Genomic DNA, 10,677 nt, shown 5'->3' with positions numbered 1-10,677 from the left:
ACATAATATGTGAGAAGATATTGCATCTTGAAATATATGCATCGTGTTACTTGCTCCAGTATACTCCCTCCGTCCCAAAATTTAAGAATGTTAATGTTCTTATATTTTAGGACGGAGGGAGTACAATATATGTCACCTTTTGGTTAAGTTTTAGTACAACTACCTCCTAACTATGCGCACACAGTTAAACATTATCGGCCTTCAAATTGGTTGTCCAAGCTGTTTGACCTGGCAACATGCAGCGAATCGTAATTTTCTATCAGTTGCATATATAGGATTGGGCATTTGGTTGTCTCCTGGAGATGCCAGGTTAATTAAAAACCAATCCAAAATAATCTGTAGCAATAGAATCTCAGAACAAAACGCAACAACTACAATTTCTACAACTCTCCATGGAAGATATACCGTTTCATCTCATTCACATCATCCCACAAATCATGGTAAAGTGGCACTTGCTTAAGAGATCGACATCTGGCTTTACAGTCAGAAAAATGACAAGGGGTGACTCGCCCATGACTTATTCACTCTACACAAATCCTGATGAAGGAATGATCCGGTGATACAAAACTCAATGTCATATACTAGTCATGCAAGACGCAACGCTCGCAGGACTCAGCGCGTGAAACAATTGCAAAGGATTTTGTTTCCTAGGTCAAACAATTATCAATCTATGCTTGCACAGCAGATGCAGAACAAAGAAGGAAAACAGAAACCCAAAAAGTAAGATCACAGGAATATGAAAGGAGAGAATGTAGTATATTACTTATTATACAATGACCTGCCTACAAAGACTAGCCTGCAAACTAAGAGCTGCCATGGGATCTGAAAGATGACATAGAGTGTGCTGAAACAGAGGCAGTCGGGCTGTTAATCTCCCTGTCCCCATTGGCAGCCCTACCCCTTCCACTGATCATGCCGACAACCTCTTGAGCGACATCCATGAACCAATCGTCGCCGGGAAGGACACTGCACAAAAGCAAGCATACTGATTTCAATTTAGAAGTCCACGGAAAAAAGCAACGAGCAACTTTGTAGAGAAACAACCAAGGGCCTCCTTGTATGAGTAATACTCCCTCTGTAAACTAATATAAGAGCGTTTAGATCACTACTTTAGTGATCTAAACGCTCTTATATTAGTTTACGGAGGGAGCATTTTGGAAAGTTTTGGTATATACCTCAAATTCCCCTAAGGGGTGCTTTTTTTACTCCACAAGAAATTGAACAAAAAAGCTACCGTATTGGCCTATTTCTTGCATGTGGTAATTGAAGTATTTTGAGGTATCTCTTTTTGAACAGAACTAAATGAAAAAAAGAAGAATTGGAAGAATGCAAGTTTTCTCAATACGGGGAGTTACTAAACCATCCTGAGGCGAACTGTTTAACTGCGATCCAAATAACAGGCTGGTCACCATGACGAATTGGAGCAGAAGGTATTTTCAGAGTATTAATGCAATCTGAGAATCCAGGAAACATCTTTCTAGCTATTCAGGTACATAGCTAAGATTATAATCGACAGATGGCTACATTTTACATTCATGCTAAATTTTACACCCTCTGTTCCTAAATATAAGGCATTTTGGCAGTTCAATTTAAACTGCCAAAACGTCTTACATTCAGAAACAGAGATAGTAAATACTCCCTCCGTCCGAAAAAGCTTGTCCCAAGCTTGTCCCTCAAATGGATGTATCTAGCACCAAGTTAGTGATAGATACATCCATTTGAAGGACAAGTTGTCCCAAGCTTGTCCCTCAAATGGATGTATCTAGCACCAAGTTAGTGATAGATACATCCATTTGAAGGACAAGCTTTTTCGGACGGAGGGAGTAGGAAATACATCAAACAGCTATTTTCATAAAACGATCCTCCAAATTATACCATTACCAACACTCTAAACACATAGATAACTGCCTAGACATAACTTACTGAGTGGATGTTTAGCTCCATGGAGCTGCTGCTCCACCGTATGCACCCGTAGGATAAAGTATTGTTGCCATGGGGATCTCAGGTCAATTCAGATACAGACATATAAACTGATGTATAAAGAACATGCCACGATGCACCGCAGCTCCTTGATTGCATGCAGGTCCCAATGAGAGAAGGAATGAATCAAACAGCTAGGTTCACTGGAGCTACAGCCCCGTGATTTCAAAGGACATTGCCACCATAACATATCCCTCAACCAAACATGGAGCTATCATATTCTTTGAATATTTCTAGATAATTTGAGGAGGCAGCAGTGGTGGTGGCACAAGAGATTCTATAGTGTAACTAACTTTATGCCAGATGTATTACTGTTTAGAGAATCTTAGCAGCCGGCAGCTTTGCTAGGAAAATTTGCTTGGCTGTCCAAGCAAACTAAGTAGACATGACATAGCTTAAATATTTCTCTTCAGTTAGTATTTGGATAACATATTTGCGTGCATCACCAACGATCCTAAGCAACTGCAGTTGATAATTATGCTTTTTGGCTGAAATTAGCAGATCTAGAATACTTAGTTCTGAACCAATAGAAGTACAAATAGAAGTCAAGCATAGTACCTATCAGGATTCATTCCGGTAGCAGAAAAGGCACCCATTGCTCTATCAATGATATCCAATATGACTTGATGCACATGTCTAGACAAAAATCGACCTTGTCCGAAGATGATGACAAATTGCATATCCAGGTAGAACTGCAAACAAAGGAAAAAATTGTGAAACAAGAGTTGCACCTAAAAAGAAGATAAATAAGTAATGAATTTACCTGCTGAAGACCAAGGGGGCCCAAAGGCTTTGGTCCCTGCTCAATCTCTTCCCAGAAGGCCTGATCCTCCGAGAGCCAAAGGATAACTGTCTCAGTGAGCCGCATCATTAGCAAAGTAGCGAATCTTTCTCTACCAACAAACATATCTGCAGCAACGCCTGCCATCCTATTTAGCTTTGCATACAGTTCCTGCAATGAACAGCACATAAGATTAGACCATATTGTTTTGGAACAAGCTTGCTCCATGCAAAGAAAGATAATTATGTTTGACAAGTTGCTGCATTCTAAACTGTACGAGAGTACATTGAATACAAAGGACTAAGATGATGAAAGCTAACATATTGACACGATTTATAACAATGTGCTTGGAATATCACAATAAAGGTGCCTTTTTTTCAAATTTGTCTATATGTTTCATTTACTCTAGTCACTTGCAACCCCTGGATCATCCATTCCATGTCGTCAGTTAATTTTAGTTATAACTGTCCTCCAGTTTTATAATCACCAATTCATGATAGAATGATAAACAAAAAATACATATAAAGAACTAACATGACCAACTGCACAAACAATGAGATAACAATTATTTCAACGTATCACTGACTGCCTGAGGCACTGTTATCCCTAAAAGCTAAAGGATTTGCAAAACAAAGGTAAGGTTCAGGGATCAACATAAATGACACAAATGGCATACGCACTTGGGTTTAAGTTCTCAAGAGACAATAAATAGTTGCAGCTTGTAAGTACCTGGAAAATTGGAGATGGGACCCACTCTGGCTCTTCAACAGTATTATCCATACTAATATACATTTCTGCACTGAGATGGGTATCACCTTCATCTGTAAATATTAGTTCAAGAGCATGCTGCCTGCAGAAACTATCTCTCAACCTGTCCACCATGCGTTGTAATTTCCTTTTCCATTCTCGTAGCTCAGGCACACGGTTTTGCTTATCTGGTCCTCTTTTACGCAAATCATCCATGCTGGACTGGTTTATAGATGACAGCTTCATAGCTGCTCTAGGTAGCAATTCCTCAGCAAGTAAAGATGCATTGGCTAATAAAGCCAACTGCTGTTCCTCAGTCTCTGCCATTCTAATAATCTTATTGCCTAAACCATCTATGTTAGCTTCGTCATCCATTGATCCAGGTAATGCACTTATGAGCAGATTGACGTACAAGCTGAAATTTTTTGCAATCCCATCCATTGTCGAACCCCCTAACTGCAAGCTAAGGAGTGGTGTGACATCCTCAAAGTAGTCCTGAAATTTCCAGGTATTATCAACACATACTGCATATAGTCATGCACAATACTTGAAAGGACAATGATACAAGACAGTCACCGCTATCAAAGGAACCGAGTGCAATGAAGCAGTATGTATCACAAGATCTCTTATATGCATATGTGATGATGTTTAAGCATGACTAACCAATATACCAGGGAAGCCAACTAGAAGTAAACAATTCTAGCTCTCGCAGGCTGGGACTTTAGTATTATTGTAGTTGATGAAAATATGCTTCCAGCTTCTGCAAGACATTATATGATTTGAATTTCGTTGGGAAGCTCTTTGATCTTTTCAACCGCCTGAATGACTGCAATCCTACTGTATTAATATAATGTGTTGGTAGCTAGTCTAAAGAATATAAGGAAGGAAAAAAGGATAAACAATTAAATATTCTCATGTCTTCAAACTTCAAAGGCCACATTACTAAATTTTAATTTATATGACCCATGAAACACCTACTTTGGTATCAATGTACTATGGAAACGCAATACTTCACTTAAAGCAAACAAAAATAAATAAATGCACTTGACAGGGTCTCCTGTAACATTTATAATTCAGCTATTTCATAGGCTAGTCGAGCAGTTTTTCAAGCCTATGGCTAGTTGGTAACTAATCACCTAGCTTGTCAGGCCAACCGACTACGTTCAACAACTTGCCTATGGTGATCCTCCAGGGACCTTCTGCTGCACCTCCTAATCTGCTGCCAAGACAATCCACAGCTACTGCCACCAGCTCCAAGACAAGCCACCAACTCAGATTTCCGCCTTCCCTACATAACGACACCTCTCCTGGCCAATACTCGGTACTCCCTCCTGTTTCCCCACTCATCCCCTACCCTTGGTATCTCCTGCTCTTCTCTTCTCTATTTCAACCCCTGCTCTGCTCTCGTGACTAGTCACCTAAGTTGGTGGGGACTCGACTCGACTAGGTTGAAGACCTCGTAGTTGAGATACACATACAGTGACTACTAGCCAAATCCTAAGAACTACTCCCTCCGTCCCAAAATAAGTGTACAACTTTGTACAGCCAAAGTTGTACTAAAATTGAGACACTTATTTTGGGACGGAGGGAGTACATCTTTGTGCGAACAGAAATTCAATCGCTCGAGACAAATGTTAACTGAGGTTGCAACTCCACACACACACAAAAAGGGGTTGTGGCTATTTGTTGTGTAGTACCAAGCATGCCAAGATGGATAGGTCACTACCATTTTGATGAAAACAGCAAGAAGGAAAGATTCATTCATTTTGCTCAAACAAAATAGATCAATCATTACCTGAACCATAGAATTGAAACGATGTGCACTGCTCGAGAGCTTTGGTTGAAGTGCCAAATTAGCAACAGAAGATCTAGCTAATGGGCGAATACCATTTGGGGGATAAGTGAGTGTCCAGTTATCAGCTGCAGCAAGTGCAGCAGTACTCTCTTCGATTCTCCTCAAGTTAGCATCTAATGCTTGCTCAAGACTGGGCTTGAACTGCTTCAGGAGGACAGCAGAAACAGATAGACCACGAGCTTCCAGCAAGGAACAATGGCCAATTGATATTTGAACACATTCTGCAGCTGCTCTCAAGCCTCCAGCGGCTGCACAAGAAGACAACACATGCCTCTTTACCAGGAGTGCAAAGGACAAAACCTGCTGTGTAGCCCATGTAACCAGCTCAGATGCATAACATGACTCATCGCCAAAAACTTCCACAGAATCACTGAGCGCCTGAGCTACAACTGAAAAAACTTGTTGAGCAAGTGCAGCAGTGTATGCCCCACCATATGAGGTGCTTGACGGATGTATTGTTTGCAAATTACATTGAAGCCTTTGATTATGTGCACTGAGTAATAGACTGTGAGCTCGAGGGCCATCACCAAGCCTTTTGAGAGCAGAAGCGGCAGCACGGAGCTCAATGCCACGAGTAGAAGACTGACAGGCAGCTTCAGCAAGCTGGTCTGCCAGCTTTTGACGATTATCAGAGACGGCACTTCTCAAAGCCGAAATTTCAGCTGTAGTTAGAGTTTGTGTCCGGTCTGCAGCAACTCGCTCCGCTTCATCTAGTGCATCTAGCGCTTCATCCACTCTTCTCTCAGCTAGCAAAACATCAAGCATGTCAGGGAAATCTGCAGACCATTTCTGTATTTCTGAAGGCTCCTGGCCTTCAACATTGGATATGTCCTCTTCTGTAGAACCTTCAGTACCCGAAGTCAGGGAATCTATCTGAACTCCTTCAGATAGACCATGGATTAAAGCCGCCTGTGTATTGAGTAAATTTCTAATTGACAAGAGCTCGCCTTCAAGGTCGGATATCTCCTTCGATGTTCTGATGACCAGAGACCAGTTATCAAATATTAGTGAGGAAATAATGTAGTAACAGGAAGAACAGAAATAAATGGAAGTAATTATTTTAAAACAAAGTCATGCATGCAAATTATGGTCTCACATGCCACAAATTAGACGCTTTGCACATCAACTATGCACCATGAAGAAAATGATACCACTACATAAAGGATACCACTACATAAAGACACATGTAGTGGAACTCTTGACTGCAAGAGAATGGACTTTTCTGATGAGGACAGAAACAAAACGAAATACATGATAGCCAGCACTCTACAGCATTTATTTTTCAAACACAAAGGATGCATATGTAAAAAAAGAGGAACTAACTGGCTATATTAAGTATGATTGTGTAATTGTATGCTACGTGCTTATCAAACAATTTTCCAACCATCCACTTACTACTCAACTAACAAGTTAGGAACTTCTTTACCTAAATGTTATTTGCGTATCGTAGCCATCCCAAAAGGTTTAATGAAATTTCTCATAACGAAGAATCTGCTACGGTAAAACTAAAATAGGCAATGTTTCCGCATAAGCAATTTTTATTAATGCAACCCAGCCTGAGACGGTAAAACTAAAATAGGCAAATGCTTCCGCATAAGCAATTTTTATTAATGCAGGAAGTTTCATATAAAGATATCAGTGGCGTTATATTGATTATTGAAGGACCAAAATGCCTTAAGTGGTTCTTCCTGTGGTACTGATGCAGCACATGACAGCGTGGGTGGAAACATTGGCATCAGTAATTAGAAAATACCACTATCATGATGTGTCATACAAAATTTAACGAGAGTAGAAAACTTTATTGGCAACAATAAATAAACTATTCCACTCTGTAATGTGTCATCAACTCATCATGATTGGTGGGGTTCATTTCTAGCACATAGGTGACAATGGATAAAGGCACCAAATGAAATTGCACTCATGGGGCTACAGCCAGACCTGATGAATGCAGCATAATTTGCATAAACACTTCTGCGCATTTCTTCAGCTGAAGCCTTCTTTAGATCTTGCAGATAGGAGCACAAATGTCTTATTTCCTGTAATGAAGTTGATTTGGTCAGCTATTTTCGTTGTGCATTTTAACACGTACACATAGCTCTGGTACAGTTTCAATAATGTTGAAGGAAGTCAAGCCTAAGGAATATAACCATAACAAGCTCAAAAGAGAAGGAAAATAGATAAATAAGGACTTGCAAAATATTCCCGTGAAATGTTGTGCAAATTTGCAAGCAAATGCAGAAGTTTCAGCTGTTAAACGAGAACAATTAAAGTATGGACGCGAAGTGAGTATTTTAACAGAGGTGAGAATGCAGTTTTTTTGTGAAAACAAAAACTGCACCAGCAGCCTACATTATAATGCAATACGACATATTTAGATATACTTCAATGAAGTGGTTGTGAATCTTGTTATCCTGGTAGAAAAACACAAGCAATACACGCAGTATAATTGCATTAACCAGAATGGCAGCATGTTCAAACCTGAACTCCAAGCATTTCCAAATCCTTCTAATAATGCATGCACGCCATGTTGCAGATTACTTTTCAGTTGTCCCGAGCATGCCTAGTTTTCAGTTCCGATATATAATACAGCTAAAACAGCGTCCTTTTTATATCACCAAGGAATCAAGTTTAACCTCCAGCTAAAAGTAAAACACTCACACCTATCGTCGGAACAATTCCACTAAATTAGTGATCTAAACGCTCTTATATTTCTTTACCGAGGGAGTACATTGCAACCACAATCTTCTCACACTCACATCCCCACAGCCAGAATTTTCCATGTACATAGCATGACCCAATAATGCAGACACAATAAAGGAGAAGTTGATAGTGCCAATACCCCCGTAATGAATTGACCTGAATGTGAACACTGATCGAGGCCCCAAATCGCATTTCCCGTACCTCCATACGAACCACGATCACAGGCTCGTCCTGGAAACAGAACGCCGCAAACTCTTTCCCACCACCCAAATCATACCATCCGCGGTCCAGACTCGGCAAACACAAACGGAGACGGGCTGAGCGCATGCCTAACCCTGGCGACAGATCAGAGACAGCTCGCTCACCTTCTCGTTCATGGTCTGGCACTTGGACTGCACGTAGGCGTCGGGGTCGAAGTTGTCGGTCTTGAAGATCTTGAGCTTGTCGGCGAGCTGCACACCGCCGTCGCCGCCGCCGCCGCCCCCGCCGCCTCCACCACCACCAACCCCCGTCGCCGCCGCGCCCACCGGGAACACCCCCGAGTGGCCGGCCGGCCTCGACCGTGACGACTTCGCCGACGCCATCCGAGATCCAGAAGCCTCCGACGGTAGGGCGGTGGCGGATTTGGGGCGGGGAAGGGACGCCTTCTCCGAGATCGCCGCGTCCTGGCTGTCGTCGTTTTTTGGGGTGGGGGCTGGGGTATTTTTTTTAAAGCATCCAACAAATATAAAAATGGTCTTTTAAGCGGACAATGAGCCAACGAACATTGAAGGGCGCTGCAAAGAGTCAGCCGGTGGATTTTTTTTAAAGATCCGCCGCCTCACATGGCGTTGGATATAAGAGCAACTCCAACGAGCCAACGCAAATGGATCCGAATTTTGTTCATGTGGGTCATCCGTCTGCCCGACATCCGTCCTATTTTAGATTTGGGTCGGCAGTGCGTTCAACGCGTCGATTCATATGTGCCGGCGTGGCCGGCTAGCCGCCCTATTTCAACAAATAGCTCATTTTTACATTGCTTTTGCATTCAAACATATAGCCAAATAACATAGTTTCAACCAAATAAAATAGCATAGTTCTACAAGCTGAATACAAGTAAAAATGTCTCACATAGTTTTGCAAGCCGAATAAAGAAGATACATCCATTGCTTCCCAACATGAGCCCACATATACTCAACCAAATCATTTTACACTTGCACGTGAGTTTCCCAATCACGCATGTCATGATGAAATTGGGTGAACTGTTCAAACATTGCCGCTCCTTCATGCTCAGGCACAACATTCTCACCCTGAAACTGAAACCCTTGATCGTACAGACGTTCCAGGCGCTCATCTTCTACGATCATATTATGCATGATCACACGAGCGGTCATCACCTCCCACAGTTTCTGCGTGCTCCAGGTATTAACAGGATACCGAATGATTCCCCATCGAGATTGCAAAACACCAAAGCCACGCTCGACATCCTTCCTAGCACTCTCTTGCTCTTGGGCAAATCTTTTCCTCTTCTCTCCGACAGGGTTGGGGATTGTCTTGACCATAGTCGAAATAGTCAACATAGCCGACCACCCCCTCTCTAATACGGTTGAAAAGATGCCTACTCATACGAAAACGGCAGCAGAATTTCTGATGTTTGAACAACGGATTTGTTGTATCAAAGTAGTCCTTCCAAAGAAGGAGATGCCCGCTCTCTCGATTGTGATTCAACGCCGAAAGGTGGCCCGGGATGGAGCCATGGAACAACGGCCGCTGGCTATGGAGGTGGTGATGGACCAACACGGCAGCCAATATCTCCTCCTCGTCATCGAACTACGAATCGTCGGAGTCGCAAAGGAAATTGTGAAAAAAGAACTCGTCGGCGGAGTCCATTTTGTACCTTGGCAAACTGTCGAACAGCTTGCGGGCATCGACGAAGGAAACGGCCAGCGAAGGGAGTAGCGGCGCGCACGGACCAGCTAGTTGTCGTGCCGCGTCCGATGAGCAGGCCGGCGTCCGACGAGCGTGCCGGTGAGGATCTGACCGGGGCGGCAAAGGCGGCTTCTTGGCCGCGGTCGCGGCTATGTCGGGGGGGAGCGGGGTGGGAAGCAGTCGGTTCCCCGGCGGCAAGACGGCGGTGGCGGCTGAGCGGATGTTGCGGCGCCAGCAGCTGGCAGAGTCACTAGAAAAAATGGGTGGCGGCGGCGACGACGAAGGAGGAGGGCGAGGGTTGCTGTGGGATGGGGGAGGCCAATGTGCCACCGACCAGCGAGCCCGGGGGGGAGAAGGCGAGCACGCGCGTGTCCGCGCCGCCGCAAATCCGGCTCAAAAATTGACCGGGAATGGGTCGCCCGCGGACGAAAAGCGGACGCGCGTCCGTTTGGGTCGGCGGTTGGGCCGACTTTTGTGTCCGCGCCGACCCAAACGGACGCCAGCGGACGAAATGGTCGCCCCGTTGGAGTTGCTCTAACGGATTAAATAGACAAGCGTCACCTTCTATCATTGCAACACATGTTGTGTTGCAGAAAATTTCCGCAACACATGCCATGTTGCAGAAATTTTCGTAATGTAGGTTAAGTTCCAAACGCAAGCGCTCATATACACGTGCATACACTGATGCGGAGCATCCCACGTTCAT

At 43.4% G+C, this 10,677-nt stretch overlaps 1 protein-coding gene across 1 annotated transcript; it reads right to left on the bottom strand.

The window, feature by feature from the left end:
- Positions 1 to 557: 557 nt before the first annotated feature.
- On the bottom strand, positions 558 to 8,949 carry LOC109756466 (exocyst complex component EXO84B). The gene is made up of 7 exons (XM_020315300.4): positions 8,429 to 8,949; positions 7,302 to 7,399; positions 5,304 to 6,339; positions 3,491 to 4,003; positions 2,744 to 2,932; positions 2,539 to 2,672; positions 558 to 966 (listed from the first exon to the last, which is right to left on the bottom strand). Exons 1-7 carry the CDS (start codon positions 8,645 to 8,647, stop codon positions 804 to 806), a joined length of 2,352 nt encoding a protein of 783 aa, XP_020170889.1. The 5' UTR covers positions 8,648 to 8,949; the 3' UTR covers positions 558 to 803.
- Positions 8,950 to 10,677: the final 1,728 nt, after the last annotated feature.

Source organism: Aegilops tauschii, chromosome 2 (genome assembly GCF_002575655.3).
Source record: "Aegilops tauschii subsp. strangulata cultivar AL8/78 chromosome 2, Aet v6.0, whole genome shotgun sequence".
In the NCBI taxonomy this organism is placed as follows: domain Eukaryota; kingdom Viridiplantae; phylum Streptophyta; class Magnoliopsida; order Poales; family Poaceae; genus Aegilops; species Aegilops tauschii.
This window is presented reverse-complemented; position numbering and strand designations above follow the sequence as displayed.

Excerpts from the sequence above, each read along its gene's own strand:
- LOC109756466 (XM_020315300.4), bottom strand. The coding sequence starts at position 8,647 with ATGGCGTCGGCGAAGTCGTCACGGTCGAGGCCGGCCGGCCACTCGGGG. Across the intron at positions 4,004-5,303 it reads GTTTCAATTCTATGGTTCAG|GACTACTTTGAGGATGTCAC; the intron begins GTAATGATTGAT and ends TGGAAATTTCAG. Across the intron at positions 2,933-3,490 it reads TCCCATCTCCAATTTTCCAG|GAACTGTATGCAAAGCTAAA; the intron begins GTACTTACAAGC and ends TGTTCATTGCAG.